This window comes from Hyla sarda, chromosome 4 (genome assembly GCF_029499605.1).
Source record: "Hyla sarda isolate aHylSar1 chromosome 4, aHylSar1.hap1, whole genome shotgun sequence".
Classification (NCBI taxonomy): domain Eukaryota; kingdom Metazoa; phylum Chordata; class Amphibia; order Anura; family Hylidae; genus Hyla; species Hyla sarda.
The window spans coordinates 382,286,218-382,307,631 of NC_079192.1; the positions used below are offsets into that span (position 1 = coordinate 382,286,218).

The window sequence follows — 21,414 nt, forward strand, 5'->3', positions numbered from 1 at the left end:
TGGTCTAGCACAGTGGTCTTCAACCTGCTGACCTCCAGATGTTGCAAAACTACAACTCCCAGCATGCCCGGACAGCCAACGGCTGTCCGGGCATGCTGGGAGTTGTAGTTTTGCAACATCTGGAGGTCTGCAGGTTGAAGACCACCCGACTCTAGCAGATCACAGTTATTAGGTGTTAAGTGTTTCTTGGCATTCTACTTTTCACTCATAATCATAAGTATAATTGTACAGGGTTAACAGTTATAAAAAAAATAAACAGGGTTATTTTTTCCCCCAATCCTAACAAAATATTCCAGTATGTGAATGGTCAGCTTCAGAATGACTATCCTACCAATCATCTGATGTGGGCCAAAAAAATATTGCTTTTTCTTTAGACCAGTTTTTATCAGTGTGCCTCCAGTTGTTGCAAAACTATAACTTGGCATGCTGGGAGTTTAAGATTTCCGACAGCTGGGGGCACACAAGTTGGGAAACACTGCTATAGAAAGTCACTTGCCCTACTGAATACATATATATTTCTTAATACCGTAATATCAGGAGTCCCTGGTTGCTGTAAAACCACTTGACCAAGTTGCTTCAATGTACTAGCCTTTAGCCCAGTGGACGAGAGAAGGCTGTGTGTATCTGCAAAACATATGAAAGCATTGTGTTATTATAAAGAGAATATTGTAGGAAAATGCATTGTTAGGGTGCGTTCCCACAGGGAATATAATACGCAGCGCAAAAATTACGGCAGCAGCGGGAAATACGCTGCGTATTCCTTGCTCACTATACACACAGGGCTTTCCGGCGGCAGCCCTATGTGTATAGAGAGTTTTGGAGGTGGAGCCGCGCGTCACAGTCACGCCGGCACACGGCCCCGCCTCCAAAACTCTCTATACACATAGGGCTGCCGCCGGAAAGCCCTGTGTGTATAGTGAGCAAGGAATACGCAGCGTATTTCCCGCTGCTGCCATAAATTTTGCGCAGCGTCAAATACGCTGCGTAAACGCCCTGTGGGAACGCACCCTTAAAGTGTAAGTCTAGAGCTGGTTTCCTGCCTGTTCTACGGAGATTGGTGCAGAGAAACCCAGCTCATGCTGGGCAGTACAGTTGCAAAAGCAACCGCATGACACCCAGCAAGTTCCATGCACGAGTCCCACTAATCGGAAAAGGGCTAATGCACAGAACTTGCTGGGAGCTGTAACGTGCAGTATGAGCTGCTTCTCTCTATACCAATCTGTGCAGAACGGATGGAAGACCAATTCAGGACTTTATAGCTAATTTTAATTATATATTGTTCTGTACAAAAACCTCTAAATTGTGTAAAAATACAAAGCTGAATACAAGAAAAAACTGATTAATAAACATATATCAGCTTAGAAAGTGTAGCTCCACCATTTACATCATGATGTTGTCATTTTGGGGGAAAGCTTATTCACTTTTTTAAAAACTTTTTTTTACCACAGACTATTTATAGCAATCTTCAAACACCAACAAAAAAAGAAAAGGGGAGGAGGGTTACGAATCAGCAACTGGACATTAGACTGCCTCTACTAGCCTGGTAGCCAATAATAGGACAAGCTGTTTATCAAGACGGAAACGGGAGATGCTCACGTGAAACAAGGATAATCCAATGCATGCAAACACCAAGGAAATAAAGAACGGAGCACTCACCCGATAATGTGTCCCAGGTTGGCATGACATTATTGACACCCGATAATCCTGACGAAGCACCGATTGGCGCAATGCGGTCAGGCCGGCGTCTGAGCTCCCCCCCGTACCATCTACCGCCTCCTTGCCGAAGGATAACCAGGTGTCGATAACCTGGGACACATTACCGGGTGAGTGCTCCGTTCTTTAGTTCCTTGGTGTTTGCATTTATTTATAGCAATCTATTGATTGCTGTTCCTGTTCAAGTACTGTGCTGTGGCTAGGCAATGACCAGTGATATCTGCAATTAATTTGTACAGGCTGCCAGAAGGCAGACCATATAAATGGGTCACAGCAAAGCGGGCTGGAGGAGGTAAGGAAATATTTAGCCTCCATCTTGTGGTCTGGTGAGTTTCACAAAGCCCCACAGATACTTTACATGCCATGATCAGTATTCATTACGCATTCTAAAGGGTTAATGGCAGACATCAGTGTGATTGCTGATGTCCGCCATTTGCAGTGGGTAACCAGCTGCTGTTTACAGCAGCCATCTTTACCTTACCACCATACATTGCGTACATTGCACATTGCGTGTCCTCTAGGGGTTAAGACCAAAAATAGCCTGCTCTTTAAGGTGTTAACCATTTTAGAATGTTCTGCCTTCACCTCCTTGCAGTACTGACCGGCCATTTCTGGTCATCTCCAGACAGCATCCTTCTGCCAGTCAGTCACAAAATTCACAGTACCATGTACATAACCCCGATATATTCTCTGTCTGCCTTCTCCATGTATATGGTCCTGGTGCTTATATTATAGGTCTGTACATAACAGCAGGATTATACGTTGGGGAAGAAAACAGCATTCTGCTAAGGATTTATTTCCCTCAATATTAAATATTATAAAACATGAAGGATCTGGGTATACTCTGGGTGTACTTGTAGATCACAGACTACAGAATAGCATGCAATGTCAGGCAGCTGCTTCTAAGGCCGGCAGGATATTGTCATGTATCAAAAGAGGCATGGACTGGAGGGACAGGGACATAATACTCCCCCTTTATAAAGCATTGGTACGGCCTCACCTGGAATATGCTGTTCAGTTTTAGGCACCGGTTCATAAAAGGGACATAATGGAGCTGGAAATGATAGACAGACGGCAACTAAACTAATAAGGGGCATGGAACATCTTAACTATGAGGAAAGATTACAGTAATTAGGTTAAAGGTGGAATATGATTAACTTATGTAAGTATATAAATGGCCCATATAAAAAATATGGGGAAAACTGTTCCAGGTAAAATCCCCTCAAAAGACAAGGGGCACTCCAACCGTCAGGAGAAAAAAATGTTTAGTCTTCAGGGGTAACAAGCCTTCTTTTTCATAGGAACCGTGAATTTATGGAACAGTCTACCTCAAGAACTGGTCACAGCAGGAATGGCTGAGGGCTACAAAACAGGGCTAAATACATTCCTAGAACAATATAAACATTAAAGGGGTTATCCAGGAAAAAACTTTATTTTACATATCAACTGGCTCTGGAAAGTTAAACAGATTTGTAAATTATATAGATACAATGGGGAGGCTCCTGTCTGTCTGACCGTCACTAAAGACCCGAGCAACCCAACAAACACCTATACCCAAGGTGTATAAAATAGGGAAAATACGTTCCGCTGCTGAAGAATATCTACAATAAGGACTTTATGCTCGCTGATCGCCACCATTCCCAGCTGGTCCGACTAAGGGACTCCGCTTGACAGCGCTGCAGTCCCCCCAAACGGTGCCCACCACCAAGTGCTGCTTACTTAGGAGTTGGCCGAGACTCCAGCAGTGCGATCCCTGACTGAGGCAAAGCACCGGGCGAAAGATCCCATACAACCGGCATACAGGACTACACTTAAGGGAGATCCGTGGTACCCCGGGAGTGGTGAGCATTTTATGGAGTTTATTGCAAGTTGGCTGATTTAATATGACATTTTAATGTGTGATATACACAGAGATTTATAAGGAGTGATCTTGAGTGACTGTTAATCAACTCGCTACTGATCACCAAGCGCTACATTGCATCGGTTGGATCGAGTTATCACTGTCTGGATAGATACAGTACCACTGCATCAATTGATTAACTGTATATCTGTAGCTGCTACATTATATCTGCTTTATATTGAAGATCACTGAGAACAGGAACAATTGAATGAACATTTGCATTGAAAATTGTTGTTCCACAGGATTATTAGATTGCTATACTGATATTACAGGCTCAAGTCGCAGAATATTTTTATAGTTGCTATATTCATTGTTGTTTTTATTATATTTTATAATTTTGTATTTATTTAAATTAATTAGGGGAGTACAAGGGCCCTGTACATTCCCTATTTAATCTATTATCATTCTATACTAATAAATATTAATTATTATGTTTAAACCAAATATCTTTGACCTTTGAGCCCCATTTTCTTTTAACAGATTTGTAAATTACTTCTATTAAAAAAATCTTAATCCTTTCAGTACTTATGAGCTTCTGAAGTTAAGGTTGTTCTTTTCTGTCTAAGTAATCTCTGATGACCCGTGTCTCGGGAACCGCCCAGTTTAGAAGCAAATCCCCATAGCAAACCTCTTCTAAACTGGGCGGTTCCCGAGACACGTGTCATCAGAGAGCACTCAGACAGAAAAGAACGACCTTAACTTCATAAGTACTGAAAGGATTAAGATTTTTTAATAGAAGTAATTTACAAATCTGTTTAACTTTCTGGAGCCAGTTGATATATATAAAAAAAAGTTTTTTCCTGGATAACTCCTTTAATGCTAACGCAGAAAGATAGCATCCCCTCCCCTTCATTCACCCACACCCCTTCCCTTTACCCCCTTGGTTGAACTTGATGGACATATATCTTTTTTCAACTGTGCAAACGATGTTACTATATGAAAATAATAAAAAACAAGAAACTCTGGCTATGATAAAAATCTATTTTTGTTGGGGTATCCATATACTGCTATTACCAGGTTTTAAAATGGTCAATGTGCTGCCAGTGCACTCCACCCTGGGTCCTCGGTTTGCATTGGCCGGAGCTGGCAGAATTGCTCTTATGGGCCTGGAAGCAGCTGCAAGTGGTTTAGCTGTAGACTTCGTCTCCGCTTTGTTGGCTGATGAAGCAGATGATGAAGGAGTCCTACACCGGAATGAAATGTAAGAAGGAAAGGAAAATCATTCTCTAGTGTAAATGTAAAAAGTTTGTTCAGGCAGGGATCCAGGTGCTGAGACCACCAACTGATCACTGTAACAAAGGGGCAGAAGCCTTCAGATGAGCGCAGGTTTTGTCTCATTTGCCTTTTTCCTCTCTGTGTGTCTGTCTGATCCTTGGACAGGCAGATTGGACGGTGTATGGGTTTACAGGTAGTATCCATACACTGCTCTGCTCACCTCCGAGAATAGCTCAAGAAAGATGAACACAGCCAAAAGTGCCTTTTCTTTTCATCGATCAGTGGAGTCTCAGCACCCAGACCCTCAATGATCAACATATCTGACATGTCATTGTCATACTGCTTTCCTAAAATCCTGAACAGTCATATTGACAGAAATAGATGTAACCATGCCCATAATACAGCTCTCCTGGGAACACATTACTAAAAAAAAATCTGAAAGCTAGTTCATCCACACTAAACCCTTCATTATTATGCTAATGAAAGCTACAGGTGAGCGCACAGCGCTCACCTGTGGCCTTCATTAGCATAATAATGAAGGAGGCGTGGCCAGGGGGGGTATAAAGGAGACAGGGTTGTTTGGTAAGCCGCCTCCCTGCCTCCAATGTGCGCTGGGGTGCAATATGAATATAAATATTTACAAGCATGATACTGCACCTAACCAACAGACTTCAGAGAGTAACCCCCCCCCCCCTCATTTTACAGCTCTTCACCCGCACTATAACCCAGTATACAGGGTTTAGTGTGGGTGAACTAGCGGTCAAATTCCTTTAACACAATAAGGCTGGGTTCACACAACGTTTTGTACTTGCGGTTCCCGTATACGGCTGGGGGGAGGGGGGGGATCGCGGCGCCCGCACTCCGTATTTAATGCATGTCTATTAGCCGACCGGAGTGAACCGTGGCCTCCGGTCGGCTGCACTTTCGGCCGTATGCGGTTTCCCGACCGCAGGCAAAAACGTGGTCGACTGCGTTTTTGCCTACGGTCGGGAAACCGCATACAGCCGAAAATGCAGCCGACCGGAGGCCGCGGTTCACTCCGGTCGGCTAATAGACATACATTAAATACGGTTCCCGTATACGGCTGAGTGCGGGCGCCGCGATTCCCCCCCTCCCCCCAGCCGTATGCGGGAACCGTAAATACAAAACGTGGTGTGAACCCAGCCTAATAGAAGAGTCCAAGCTACTGCTACAAAACCTTAAAAAAAATCTCACTGATTTGACTGTAAGGGTACATTCCCACCTGGCGTATTTTGCTGCGTTTTTACTGCTGCATATTTTATTTCCCATTGAAGTCAATGGGTTAGAAAATATGCAGCAGCAAATACGCAGCAAATTATGCCAGGTGGGAACGCACCCTAAAAGCAAACATATTCCCTAATTTTCTAGTTTTTCCACACAGCCATAGATCAGGCACTGATGTGGATTCAGGTTAAGCTACAAAGTTAAAGGAGTTTTTCTTACAAATTCTTTTGTCACCTATAGAAAGTAGAGGTGATCCCTGGGACTCCAAACACTTGGACTCCAACCAACCATACGAATGAAGGTTTCCGAGTTCCCCTTGTAAATGAAATGAGCAATTGGGTGACTGGAGATACAGGAATGAATCCGGCGCTGGACAAGTAATTGCAGGGAAGCAGCAGGTAATAAAAGGCAGGTAGGTTTATTCAACAAGGATGCAACGCGTTTCACTGCGCATGCGCTGCATCCTTGTTGAATAAACCTACCTGCCTTTTATTACCTGCGGCTTCCCTGCAATTACTAGTCCAGCGCTGGATTCATTCCTGTATCTCCAGTCACCCAATCATGAACTCTTGGAAAACACTGCGAAACATGTGTTGAGGTCGGGGTGGTGCCGGAGCAAACCATAAAAGATATGGGTAAGCGGAATGTTATATCTGATGATATGTATACATGATAGATATATGTATAGTATAGTGATTTGGGTCTTTACAAGTGAGAGATTGGTTTCCCATCCCAACACACGCTGTTATATAGAGTATTTGTGTTTTTCTGCACAATTACCCTATGCAAAACTGGCATGTAATGCAATGATAGGCTAAATATGTATATGGTTTAGCAACCGGTATTCCTCTTCCTTCATGCACTTTATGGTATTGGATTGTTGCAATAAAAGACCCAATCATGCGTAATATATGTTTTATGGAAAAATAAAAATAAAGCTATTGTTTTATTGGCCCAATAGTGGTTAAAGGGGTTATCACGCCCCCTCCTATAGGCTTGCATTGAGGGGCGGAGCGTGACGTCACACGGGGGCGGAGGAGTGACGTCACACGCCGTCGGCCCTGTGGTCGCTGGTAATCAGACCCGGAGCGAACACGCTACGGGGACTGATTATAAACGGGGTGCCGCGTGCAAGATCACAGGGGACCCGCGGCGGGACTCCCGCGATCAGGCATCTTATCCCCTATCCTTTGGATAGGGGATAAGATGTCTAAGCACCGGAGAACCCCTTTAAGCTCCCCTTTTGTTCTCTGGTATACTTGTTGAATAAACCTACCTGGCTTTTATTACCTGCTGTTTCCCTGCAATTATTCGTCCAGCACCGGATTAATTCCTGTATCTCCAGTCACCCAATTGCTCACTACTTCCCAGGAAGGCTGCGGACGACTTGGTTACTATCTTCATGCGCTACCCATTGTTGTGTGTGAGCTCACACAACCTAACCTGGAAACCTAACCTGAGCTCACACAACCTAACCTGGAAACCTAACCTGAGCTCACACAACCTAACCCCCTCCATCTGACCCTGAGGTTCTACACACGGAGCACCTTCTACCTTCTCCTTGTAAATGGAGTGGCATTGGGCTTACATCACCCGTTTATTGATTGCCCCTTTATTCACAGCTAAAGGAATTGCTTGTGATCGTGAATAGGTGAAAAAATTGCTTTAGTGCTGTGAGAGGTAAAGCCAGATAAGAAAACAGGTTCCATGCAATTCTATGAAGCCAGAGTGACTGTGTTACTAAATAATAACTCGACATATACTACAGCTGTTGTTCCTTTCTATGCACTGTGATAGATTGTGTGTCCTTCACAACAGATCAAGAAGGAAGAAATACCATTTAAAACATGCACTCACTTTGAAGAAGAGGCTTTAAAGCGCCCAGCTGAAGGCGGTTTCTCAGTTTTGTTGGCATCAAGCTCTGCCACCTGCCCACTATTCTCCTGTGGTGCGTTCACCTGTGTAGACCCCTGGGCCTCGCCATTATCCTCTGTTATAAAGTGAGAGTCTGAAATGATCACCTCTTCCCATTCTTCACCTTGGGCTGCTGGGGCGGCTTGAAGAAGGTGGCTGACGGCCTCAGTATTCTCTTTCTCTGTTGCCTTTGACTCATTCGCAGTGATGACAGACTGCTCTGTTGCATCTGGACTGTCAGATGGATTTGATGAAATTGGGTGCTTTTCTTTAGTCTGTTTTCCCTGCAAAAAAAAAAAAAAAACACACAAAAAATACTAAGTAAAATGTAAGGGGGGAAATTCGTCAAAACTTGTGCAGAGGAAAAGTTGGCCAGTTGCCCATACCAACCAGATTGCTTCTTTCATTTTTGAAAAGGCCACTGAAAAGTAAAAGAAGTGATCTGATTGGTTTCTAAGGGAAAATGGTCACCTTTTCCTCCACACAGGTCTTGATGAATCTCCCCTATGTGCATAAGGGAATTAAGTTAAACAGGCACTGTTATTTTAACAGACTTTACACAGATCAAGTACAAGTCAATATAGAAAACTTTGTATTATACATTATTGGACAAAAATGCTTCTCTTTCTGCAGTTATTGAGCTTCTTTCTTCCCTCCCCCCCCCCCCCCTCTTGCCACCTTCTCTCGCTGTGAAAATCATCTCTGAAAATCAGCTGTGTCCTGTGTCTTGCGAGACAAACCAATACAAGTCTATGGAGGGGGGAGGAGGGAGTTCCGTTCACCAAATCTAGAGAACTGTAATTTAGAGATGAAGCCAGACATTTGCTGAAAACTACCATATACAAGCTATATAAGAGCTCACAATCAAAATTCACCAATCAGTATGAATGTAGGAGAAAAACGGGGAACAAGGGAAGAATATACAAACTTTTTGCAAAAGTTAGTAGGATTTGAACCTAGGACCCCAGGCCAACCACTGAACCACCTTGCTGCTCTATGATAAACAAGAAGTGCAAATGCAGTGAATGTCCAATGAGAACTATTAGCAAGGGGGCCTTGTAAAGGAGGATTCCCTACCACAGTAACTGTAAAGGGGGTTTTCATACCATAGTGACTGGATTCCCATAAAATGTTATGACATATCACTGAGGGCATTGTATGGAGGGAATAAACCTTTAGAGCCTAATGTCAATGGAAAGTCTGAAAGCTTACGACGGATTCATCCTAGTCTCTCCTTTAATGCAAAAATGTTAATAAGCTGGAGCTCATCTTTAGGCTAGGAGCTACTTTAGGTGTCCCCATACCCACAGACCTAACTACCAAATGTATGGACCCGATTGGACCCTACAGAGTCACTATATTACCTAGTCTAACAAATGTACCTTTTGTCTTTCTAGTGAGTTCTCTTATTTCTCCAGTGTAAGGACCCTGCAATACGCAGCATAGGTCTCATCTTCCTAGACCCCTACATGTATGACTTTTTAGATAATATGACTGAAATCACATATCACCTAGGTCTCTAAACTGTGGACCGGCAGTTGTTGCTAAACTACAACTTCCAGAATGCTTGGACTTGTAGTTTTACAACATCAGGAGATCTACAGTTTGGAGACCACAGACATATAGCACAGCTGCACATATGACTGTGTATTTGGGATAAATCTATGTGGGCCTGCGTGTTTAACACACAGAATGTATACAGTACAACAAGCAATGTACACTTACCTTTGGAACCCATTTCCCCCCAAGTAACTGATTGCAGAGAGGACATTTAGGAGGTTTATGTCTTGTCACATAAGTAAATGTACAACTAGGGTTGGTGCAGCTCCCGTGTCCTCTTCTGGTGTATGTGGTCGCCTGCGGTACAAAAATTAGATTTATAGTTCTGACAAGTTGCTGAACCCTTATAGGACTATAAGGCAGTCACCAAATTTACCATATTATGTGCTCTTTTATACTTCCATTTTTTACACTTCACTTTCAGATGATCGAGCATGGCTAATGTCACAAGTCCTTATTTAAAGGGGTACTCCAATCTGGACAATAATAACCTATTATAAGGATATGGTGTAAATGTATGATAAATGTGGTCCCCCCTTGAAGACCATTTTATATAAAACCCCAGGATGGATGGAAGAAAGAAAGGAAAGAAAGAAAAGAAAGGAATAGAAGGAAAGAAAGGAATAAAAGGAAAGAAAGGAATAAAAGGAATAAAAGGAAAGAAAGGAATAAAAGGAAAGAAAGGGAAGAAAGAAAAGAAAAAAGAAAAGAAAGAAAGGACTAGAAGATATAAAAAAAATAAATAAAAAAAAAACACCAATACTCACCAGTTTAATAGTTCGGGAGGGTTCTGTAAGGGGGCGACTGGCCATAGGCATCATAATGTACTGGGAGGCAGGGGGTGCAGGGCAATGTTCATCGGTTTCCTGTGTCAGGAACAACAAAGTGAAATAATGAATGCACAGAAAACCCAGATGTTTCAGACTGCTCTGGCCCCTGCTCACTGACTGACCGGTCAGCAAGCAAGGGCCGATGAAATTTGAAAAATTTCAAATGGTGTTTTATACTCTCTCTGCACTGTGTTTTAAATGGATTTTCGTATGAAGAAGACAATGCTTTTATGAGCTCCGGTTTTCCTGCATACTTTTCTTTATTTCATAAGTCATAAAAAATTAAGTATCCAATAAGCTATAATAAGTAGAGATGAGTGATTCAGATCAAATTCCTCCCAAATTTTACAAAAAAAATTAGATTTTCTATAGTGATTTGCTGAAGATGAATTAATGCAGAAGCAGAAACTCCTGTTAAAGGGAGAAGTTCCTGTTCCTGTCCTTAATGAAAACTGGGGCATACACTGTATACCTCGCAGTTTAGTCATTCACTGAGGAGCAGAGTGCCCAGCCTAGCAAATGTGTACCACACAGAGCTAAGCAGCAATGCTGTATAAATCACTACTTACTCACACGTACTGCACCAGGCACCTTGCGCCCAGCTCAGAGAATATTCACTGAGCGGCAAGGCATACACTGTTTTCCTCACTGCTCAGTAAGGAGAGGAGCAGAGAATCCTGTCTTTGGAAGGAGACCCTGTTCCTGAACATAGTTTCCCTCTGCACCAAGTCCGACAAATGTGTAGGAGCCCCAGGAAGCAAACGGTGATGCTGTATGCTCTGCACCTGACCTGGGAAGTGTAACTGAGCAGACAGGCATACAATGCACAGGAATACAGGAGTCCCTGCTTCTGTACAATCTGAATTGGCCCAATCAAATTCAGCGGACGATTGAAACTCGCAAGATTAATTTTGGTAGGTTTGCTTATATTCACTTCTAAGATCCCCCTTGTGGTGACTGCAGGCAGCCAAAACCTTATTACGTTAAAAAAAAAAAAACACATTTGTAATGCTGGCTGCAAACATAAGACAGCTTATGTGTGTGTGTGTGTCTATATATGTATATATATATGAATGAATAAAGAGAAGGCTAGCTAGGCTACTGCAGATGGATGCGGATGGTCAGCACTGATGGGGAGTAACTCCTACGATCTTAAACAAGGTGGTGCTATACGTCAGGTGACTCAAGTGATGTATACAATCTCAAATAGAAGAAAAGACGTAGCAACTCACCAATCGCTATAATGTCTTTATTGTGGTGACTTCAGATAGATCACAACAGACAGCGGGATCGTGCGGGTGCTGGCGTGGGTGAGGGAGCAGGTGGGTGTGGCTAGACGACAGCTCTGTTTCACGGCATCTGACGCTTCATCCGGTCTGGCTCGGACAGGTGTAACTGAACCTTTATACTCACGCCCCGCTCAAGGGCGGGAGGTTACAGGTGAGTGAAACAGGGTAATGTGAACAGGTACATAAAACTTATGACATAGTGCACATAAAAAAACCAAAATACACCTTTAAAAACAACCGATCTGTTAGTTCTATAGGTAAGGGGATAGATCGTTACGATCGTTCATACCCATGGGCCCTAATGCCTCCAGGTGACTTATCCATCTGATCTCTTTCTTCAAGAGGATGCGATCACGATCTATCCCCTGACCCATAGCTAATACTCTTTCTATGCCTGCAAACTTTAAATGATTAACATTATTGTTATGGACTTCCTGCATATGTCTGATGAACTTCGGTGATCCCTTGCCTGATGTGAGGCTGTAGATATGTTCTTTTATTCTTTTATTTAGATTTCTTTTTGTTAGGGGTAATCGCGTTCTAATAGGCGTATTTTCAGTTCCTGCGCCTGAGTTTGATACTCCGAATCCTCTGTGTTTATTCTTCTCAGGCGGAGGAACTGGCTCTACGGAATACCTCTCTGTACATGTACAGAGAGGTATTCCGTAGAGCCAGTTCCTCCCCCTGAGAAGAATCAACACAGAGGATTCGGAGTATCAAACTCAGGCGCAGGAACTGAAAATACGCCTATTAGAACGCGATTACCCCTAAGATATAATTGAACAAGCATACCAAAAAGTTCAGAAAAAAACTAAACAAGAAGTGCAGTGTGTCAATCGAAATCAAAAAGATAAAAATGAAAAACATATTTTTAGTTTCCACAATTCTCCAATGAATTATATTATAAAAAGAACAATAAACAAACATTGGTATATCCTCGAAACTGATGATGACCTGAAGGAAGTGGAAAAAAAAAAAAAGCCCAATTGTCACCTACAAACGCAGTACCCCCATAGCAGGTTATTTAAACAGAAGGATAAAAAAAACAACAAACTACTTGGTTAAATAAAGCAGCCCTTAGTGGCAATTTCCCCTGTAAATCCTGCAGCGTATGTAAATTAAATCTCCAACAAAAAGAGTTTAGATTAGGGAGCACGACTGTCCAAGTTAAACAGCTTATCACATGACGCAGTACACACGTCGTATATGCGCTCGTGTGCACTTGCGGCATGTATTATGTTGGTAAAACAAAAATAAATCTAAATAAAAGAACATATCTACAGCCTCACAACAACAGGCAAGGGATCACCGAAGTTCATCAGACATATGTAGGAAGTCCATAACAATAATGTTAATCATTTAAAGTTTGCAGGCATAGAGAGAGTATTAGCTATGGGTCAGGGGATAGATCGTGATCGCATCCTCTTGAAGAAAGAGATCAGATGGATAAGTCACCTGGAGGCATTAGGGCCCATGGGTATGAACGATCGTAACGATCTATACTCTTACCTATAGAACTAACAGGTCGGTTGTTTTTAAATGTGTATTTTGGGTTTTTTATGTGCACTATGTCATAAGTTTTATGTACCTGTTCACATTACCCTGTTTCACTCACCTGTAACCCCCGCCCTTGAGCGGGGCGTGAGTATAAAGGTTCAGTTACACCTGTCCGAGCCAGACCGGATGAAGCGTCAGATGATGTGAAACAGAGCTGGCGACTAGCCACACCCACCCGCTCCCTTACCCACGCCAGCACCCGCACGATCCAGCTGTCTGTGGTGATCTATCTGAAGTCCCCACAATAAAGACATTCAAGCGATTGGCGAGTTGCTACGTCTTTTCTTCTATTTGAGATTGTGTGTGTGTGTGTGTGTGTATTTATTTATTTATATATATATATATATATAAATATAAAAGGAGGTTTTTTTTTTTGTACTCACAGTAAAATTTGTTTCTCGTAGCCTTCATTGGGGAACACAGAGACCATGGGTATTATGCTGCTGCCACTAGGAGGCTAACACTAGGCAAGAAAGAAGTCGGCTCCTCTGAGCAGGATATACCTGTCCAAAGGCACAGAGCTAAATCAGTTGTGTCACAAAGCAGTAGGAGAAGGCAAACAACAAAGGAGATGCGTCCAAAGGACACCAGAAAGTAACAACAGGCAACAAAACAACCTCACCAGGAACCATAAATGGGTGGGTGCTATGTTCCCCAATGAAGGCTACGAGAAAGAGATTTCACGGTGAGTAAAAAAAAAAAAAAAAGATCTCCTTTGCTCGGTCGCCTTATTGGGGAACACAGAGACCATGGGACGTCCCAAAGAAGTCCCTGGGAGTGGGAAAAACAACCATCAGAGAAGAGAAAAAAACATGGAGGGGAGAGCTAGGACCCGAAAAGAAAGGAACCAAGCAAGGACGGAGGTCCAACCTCAAACCAAATGCGACAAAAAACAGTCGTCTCGGAGGCCTGCAAGCGAGACACCCGCCTGGCCGGAGAGCGAAAACCACCTCCGAATAAAAGATAAAAGTGCAGGACCACCGAGGCCAGGCCCAAATGTGGAAGAGAGAGTGACAAGAGAACTCCAATTCAGGGATACCACGAAGTAAACAAACATGGCGAGGAAACTCCAGCTGCCAGAAGAGTAGCGTGCCATACAGGTCCAAAGGGAGAGCCCTGCTGGGTGGCAGCTGAACACGCCCAGAAGAGGGCAAGACCTTCAGAAGGTGAAACTAGAAGCCGCCGAAAAAGGAGGAGAGAGAGAGAGACAAACAAGATCCATGTCCAGGCCCGAACGCAGAGCAATCCGGCCCAGAAGAAGACTAGGGCAGGAGCACATTGCTGACCGCTCGGACCGAGAGGCCCAGACACCAAACCACAGTCCCAAGGCCACGCTGCCAAGTGACCGGGCGAAATAGGAAACTCAAAAGAGCACACAGTATCGCCTGAAAGGGCGAAGAAAATGGAGGGCGACGGGAGGACAATGCCCATCTAGGTGCAAATTGCCAGACAGAGGTAACCAGGAGGACAGAAGGGCCCTCGGCCACAAGGTCCATCCCCCCCAGAGGGAGACGATGAGAGACAAACAGGCCAGTGAGGAGTTTAGAACAGTCCGGAAACCCTGGAGCAGTCGTCACGAGAACCAGAGGTTCCCAGATCTGAGAATAAGTTGAGGGACCGCCGGTTCCCACACCAAAAGTGGCTAAGCAAACCCAGGATGGAGCGAAACGCCACAGGTGAAGAGCCCCTAGGCTGAAAAAAAGAATAGGGAAACCACCTCACAGACTGCAATGTGTAACCGCCACCTGGAAAGAAGTCCTGCACAAGCAGAACATCAAGGGAGAGGGTCCTGAACAAGACTGGGACCACCATGAAAGAAGTGGCATACCCTATGAGGGAACGGCGGGCAGAGCAAAAGGCAACGCTAGCACCGAGATCACTGCGCAGCCAAGCACCCTCAGATTCAAGGGACTAGCGGCTAGAAAAAGCCAATCAGCGGTCAGAACGGACTGGATGACTCCAAGGAGACACGGCCCAGAAGGTACGGCTCAGAGAGGGAGACAGAAGGGACCACGCTCCGGTGTCAGTCAAGCCGAAGCAATAAGGCGCATGAACAGAAGACATGATCTGGGCGTAGAAGGTCGCCCACCAGACTGTTGTCCAGTCACGGAACAACTGACACCCACATGGCTGCAGACCACACTTATGTAGGCAAAATGGTACAGTGCGAAGGTTAAGTGCCGCAAACACGTGGACCAAGGACCTAATAGTTTGACAGATTGTAAAGAGTTGTGTCAATGCACAGGGTGACTGAAGCAAGCTTCGAATCGACCCCGTTCTCAAAAATCTATTTAATATTTGGTCCCCAGATAGGGGAGAGATCAGATTAAACTGATAAGAACAGATACAACACCTGATCTTAGCCAAAAGGCCGAGAAGCGATCAGAATGTGAGTGTCACCAGGCAACCCCAGGACACAGAACCGAACAGGGGGTCTAAGGGAGATACTCCAAACAGCTAAAGCAACAGGAGCAGGAGAAGTGCCATAGAAAAACTATGCAACTGTATGAACCATGTGTGGCCACTAGAGGGGGGCCTAACACAGGAAAGAAAACAGTGCTTAAAAAATGTTCAGCCACTGGAGGGCACAGAGTGCCCATGAGAAGCTCTCGCTTTTTAATATGCAGACCGCGCAACCCTCAGAGAAAGGGTGCACTTGTGAAGACATGCCCCCAGGACGGCCTACAGTAAGGAAGAAGCCGGGGGCTACATTTATGGAGCACCCGCAGGCCGCCAGGAATAGCAGCGCGCTGAACACAGTGTTTCCCCGGCAGCTGTCCCAGAAATCAGGCTGGGGACCGAACGGGGCCTTGCCTGCACGATCGGGGCGCCCGCAGCCGGGAAAAGAGGAGTGCTGCAAAAACGCTTCTCCCCATCAGCCGCCCCATGGACCAGGCCGGAAACTGAATGCCTGGTGCGGCTGGTCCGTCCCCACTGCTGCACTGCCTGGCCACGGACAAGAGGCCCCTCCCATAGAAGGTCCAGCATGGAAAGGCCATATAACTCGGCAGGGAACTAAGCCTGGCCACAATACAGTTACAGGGGGGGGGGGGGGGGAGACCGGAGTGTTAAGACACCCGGCAGCCAGCTAGCCGACAGGGATCGTGGCATCCACGTGGGGGGGAGGAAGCAGAGCTGGGGGGAAAATGTCCATAACTGAGTGGCCGGATGAGGAAGGGACAGGCCACCGGACTGACCCCTACAGGTATGGCACTGGGGCCATGAGGGGTCTTGCCCAGAGCAGCCACCAACAATGGTGGCCGAGAAGCTGGGCACAGTGTATAAGACCCCTAGAAGGTAGAGGAGGAAGGGAGGGGGAATGTAGTACATACTCACCAGCAGACCTCATCTTCCTATACTTACCCTGAAGTCTTCGGACAGCTAAAAATGGCGCTGCATCATGCCAAGTTGCCATAGCGAGGCAGGCAGGGGCAAGTGGGGGACCCGAGCCCAGGGCACTCCGCCAGGTGCTGGCCATTGAGGAGAAGGGGTTTACTGCCCATGCACTACGCCCCTTCATCGCATGTGGGTGATCAGGTAGCGCCATGCTCCTGTCTCCCAACCTAGAAAAATAACAAAGGGAAAAAACCTTACGTTAACAACCCTAGCTAGAAAATAATAAAACGGAAAAGACCAGGTCTGGAGAGAACTCTGTGTCTGCCTCCTATTGACATTAAGCTAGAACTGATGGGAGGAGCAGACTTCTTTTTTGCCTAGTGTCAGCCTTCTAGTGCCAGCAGCATAATACCCATGGTCTCTGTGTTCACCAATAAGGCGACTGAGAAACAGGGCCTTTAAAGGGGTACTCCGGCGCTTAACAGCAAGAGGGGGTGGAGCGGTGATGTCATGATACTCCGTCCCCTGCACCGCCCGTTATCAGCCACAGAGCGATCCTTGCTCTGTGCAGATGAAAAACGGAGGAGCTGCAGAAGAGATCACGGGGGTGGGCCCCAGTAGTGGGATCCCCGCGATCTAACCTCTTTTCCCCAAATTTTTTTGATAGGGGATAAGATGTTTAGCACCGGAGTACCCCTTTAAGGCTAAAAGAGGCAAGATATTTATTTGGAGAGAGCAAGATCTTTACCTGGATTGCCATTACTGTGAGAACAGACATTTCTGACTGTGCAAGGGCAATGCCTCCATCTTCCTCAATGACAACATTGGCGCCTGGGTAAGTGCTTGTCTGCCCAATCTCTAAAGTGGCATCATTAAGGATAATCTCTCCCGTCAGTTTTTCAGGCAGTTGGGTGTATATGCCCCCAGGAACAACTTCTTGTAATGTGCTTGCTGTCGTGAAGCTTGCCCCTTCCTCAGTTAGACCTTCTACCTCCGTCAAATGCTCAGAAAGGTTCATTTGTCCAGGATCCAAAGTGATGATGCTTTGACCGCCATTATGGGATAGAGCTGCAGAAGGAGCCAGGACCGCTGCCTCCCTGGGCTGAGTGACGCATATATCTACACGCTGACGTTCTTCCTCAGGGATCCTTTTGGGTATCAGGATGTATTCTGAACGAGGGAGAATCTTCCTAAAGCCTGGGACATCTGATATCATGGTGGATCTGCTGGATTTAATATTCTGTTAAAACAAGAACAAGAAAAACTCAAAAGCAGTTTGCGAATTTAGACAACTTTTATTAATATTCCAGAGGATAGGGAATAAGTAGCTGATTGGGGGGGGCCCGAACACTGGGACCTCCGCGATCTCTTGAAAGTGACCCCAGCTTCCAGTGAGGAGTGCCGCATGTACACGGCACGCTCTCCATTCATTTCTACGGGAACGCTGGAGATAGTGCTGTAATCTGGTCTCTTTAGTGCTCCCATAGAAATGAATGGAGCGCGATCCCCAGCAGTTGGACCCGTGATCTCCTACTTATCCCCTCTCCAGTTGTAAACCACCCTCCAGCTCATAAGCAAAGAGTAAGCAGCTAAACCGATAGTTCACGCTGAATATTCCCCCTGAATATTCCCCCTATAAAATTATATATGAACCTAATCTTTATACAAACACACGCCGGCTCTCACTCCACCTGGACTCCAAACATGGATGGACAGTTGGGAAAATTCCGCTTCTTAATCCAAAGAACATGTTGCAGCACCGAATGGTCTTTATAAAACTTCTCTCTCTATTTAAGCATTATAAATCCAGAAACCAACACAGTCACAGTCTAATGTGTTTCCACCATAGCCTCAATCATGGACACAGAAGAAGAGTCCTTGTATCTGAGGAAGGAGACTTAAAGGAAATCTGTCATCAGAATCGCCCGCACTAAACCTGTTACACAGGCTTGTAGTGCGGGTGATCCTGATTAAAATGCTCCTTACCTGGTTAAAAATGGTTCAGTGGTTCTTAAGATATCTTTATTTTTAGTTTTCTGTTATTCCCTTGCTTGGGACTCAGTGGGAGGTGTTATCATCTGGGACTCGGCCACACGTCATTATAGCTGGGCGGAGCTGCCGCCCGGCTCATGAATATTCATGACCTTATCTTCGTAGTCTAACTCCTTTTTCTAGGTCTGGTGGGGAGGGCCGCGAGGATAAGTTCATGAATATTCGCTCCGGGACTGATTACTGGCGACTACAGGGCGGGCAGCGTGTGATGTCACGCCCCCGTGTGATGTCATGCTCCACCCCTCAATGCAAGCCTATGGGAGGGGGCGTGACAGCTATCATGCCACCTCCCGTAGGCTTGCATTGAGGGGCGGAGCGTGACATCACATGGGGGAGAGGGCGTGACGTCACACGCCGCCCGCCCTGTAGTCGCCGGTAATCAGTCCCGGAGCGAACACGCTCTGGGGACTGATTACAAACGGGGTGCCGCGTGCATGATCCCGGGGGTCCCCAGCGGCGGGACTCCCGCGATCAGGCATCTTATCCCCTATCGTTTGGATAGGGGATAAGATGTCTAAGCACTGGAGTACCCCTTTAATAGCATGATGTCGGCCATTTTGGGTATAATCTAAGTAGGCCACAATTCTGGAGTTTCATCTCTACAAAAAGTGCCAGCCTGAGAGAATGTTTGTTATCTCTCTAGATATTTATGGCTGTTTGGATAAGAAAAGATAAGGGGGGCTAGTTACATTGTCAAGACATTCACACATCTGTGTTAGAGAATCATCTTTCGTATTATTATCTTTCCCATAAATTTGGATGTCTAGTTGGTGACTATGTCTATGAGAATCCAGGTTTTAATTACTTATATGTCAAAAATAATCCCTGAAATTATAATGAATTGTTCCATCCGTCAAGTGTGGACTGTGGGTTTTGCTTATGCAATAGCACCCCCTAGCGTATGAGTAGTTGACATTACACCCACAGGAAAGGCATTATGGGTGATATGCTCAATGCATTCTGGGTATTATAGTGATATCGTCATTACTATAGGTACACGCCCAACCTACATTCATTGGGGAATTCCAATTTAGGAGGGTGTGTCTAACTAATTAAAAAGTCTGGTAAACAAGATGTTAGGTAGACTGTGGACGGTACTGAACTGTGCTGTAGGCTGTAAAGAACACACAAAGACACAGGAAAGAGGTCCAACCAGGTGGGAAAGCCATGTGAGATCCCAGTAAGACAGACTGATCAAATGGCACCAGACCAATGGCTATCCATAAGGATGAGATGGATTGTTCAGTGTTCCTCAGAGCAGAAGCGAGGTTCTTACATAGACTTGGTAAGAGATACAAAAATGGTATTACATTTAATTAAGACCAATTTGGATAATGGAGGATGGAATTATACCATTTAGATTGGCAAATAAATTAATAAAATAAAATAATTATCTCCATATTGAGATTATAGTTTTAGGATATTGTGAGACTTCATTCTACCTGCAGAAGAATCAAGACTCATAATCTATCAAAGCATTAAATAATTGCTTAGACATTGATAGAATTCCTACTCGCCAAAATAAGTGTTATAAGTATATTTCCCACACGGGAAACTTGTTTCAAGTTCTTCCTCCTAAAATATAGCCTAGCGAGATCATAAAACTCTGATATTTGTCTTAATGTCTTACCAAGATCATGTATAGAAAATAGTCCATAATGGGGTGGAAGTATATCATAGTGTCACGATGCCGGCTGGCAGGTAGTGGACCCTCTGTGCCAGAGAGGGATTGGCGTGGACCGTGCTAGTGGACCGGTTCTAAGCCACTACTGGTTTTCACCAGAGCCCGCCGCAAAGCGGGATGGTCTTGCTGCGGCGGTAGTGACCAGGTCGTATCCACTAGCAACGGCTCACCTCTCTGGCTGCTGAAGATAGGCGCGGTACAAGGGAGTAGGCAGAAGCAAGGTCGGACGTAGCAGAAGGTCGGGGCAGGCAGCAAGGATCGTAGTCAGGGGCAACGGCAGAAGGTCTGGAAACACAGGCAAGGAACACACAAGGAACGCTTTCACTGGCACTAAGGCAACAAGATCCGGCAAGGGAGTGCAAGGGAAGTGAGGTAATATAGGGAAGTGCACAGGTGAAAACCCTAATTGGAACCACTGCGCCAATCAGCGGCGCAGTGGCCCTTTAAATCGCAGAGACCCGGCGCGCGCGCGCCCTAGGGAGCGGGGCCGCGCGCGCCGGGACAGAACAGACGGGGAGCGAGTCAGGTAGGGGAGCCGGGGTGCGCATCGCGAGCGGGCGCTACCCGCATCGCGAATCGCATCCCGGCTGGCAGCAGGATCGCAGCGCCCCGGGTCAGAGGACGTGACCGGAGCGCTGCAGCGGAGGGAGTGAAGCGAGCGCTCCGGGGAGGAGCGGGGACCCGGAGCGCTCGGCGTAACAGTACCCCCCCCCTTGGGTCTCCCCCTCTTCTTGGAGCCTGAGAACCTGAGGAGCAGACTTTTGTCAAGGATGTTGTCCTCAGGTTCCCAGGATCTCTCTTCAGGACCACAACCCTCCCAGTCTACTAAAAAAAAATTTTTCCCTCTGACCTTTTTGGCAGCCAAAATTTCCTTGACCGAGAAGACGTCCGAGGAGCCGGAAACAGGAGTGGGAGGAACAGATTTGGGAGAAAAACGGTTGAGGATGAGTGGTTTGAGAAGAGAGACGTGAAAGGCATTAGGGATACGAAGAGAAGGAGGAAGAAGAAGTTTATAAGAGACAGGATTAATTTGACACAAAATTTTGAAAGGACCAAGATAGCGTGGTCCCAACTTGTAGCTAGGGACACGGAAGCGGACATATTTAGCGGAGAGCCATA

At 45.5% G+C, this 21,414-nt stretch overlaps 1 protein-coding gene and 1 pseudogene across 14 annotated transcripts in view; both read right to left on the minus strand.

Moving 5' to 3' along the window:
• Positions 1-21,414, minus strand: part of HMGXB3 (HMG-box containing 3) — a 78,755-nt gene that overhangs the window by 37,121 nt on the left and 20,220 nt on the right. For 11 of the 14 annotated variants that reach the window (XR_008843152.1, XM_056516958.1, XM_056516960.1 and 8 more), the window contains exons 4-9: positions 17,308-17,799; positions 10,315-10,413; positions 9,713-9,844; positions 7,931-8,271; positions 4,628-4,797; positions 527-624 (exon numbers count right to left, since the gene is read on the minus strand). Coding sequence is in view for 13 of the 14 variants with exons in the window: in XM_056516958.1 (XP_056372933.1) it covers positions 527-624; positions 4,628-4,797; positions 7,931-8,271; positions 9,713-9,844; positions 10,315-10,413; positions 17,308-17,799 (1,332 nt within the window). In the remaining variant the exon portion in view is untranslated. The remainder of the gene's footprint in view (positions 1-526; positions 625-4,627; positions 4,798-7,930; positions 8,272-9,712; positions 9,845-10,314; positions 10,414-17,307; positions 17,800-21,414) is intronic. The other 3 variants (XM_056516970.1, XM_056516969.1, XM_056516966.1) reach the window with 2 other exon arrangements.
• Positions 15,428-15,606, minus strand: LOC130267943 (U2 spliceosomal RNA; annotated as a pseudogene).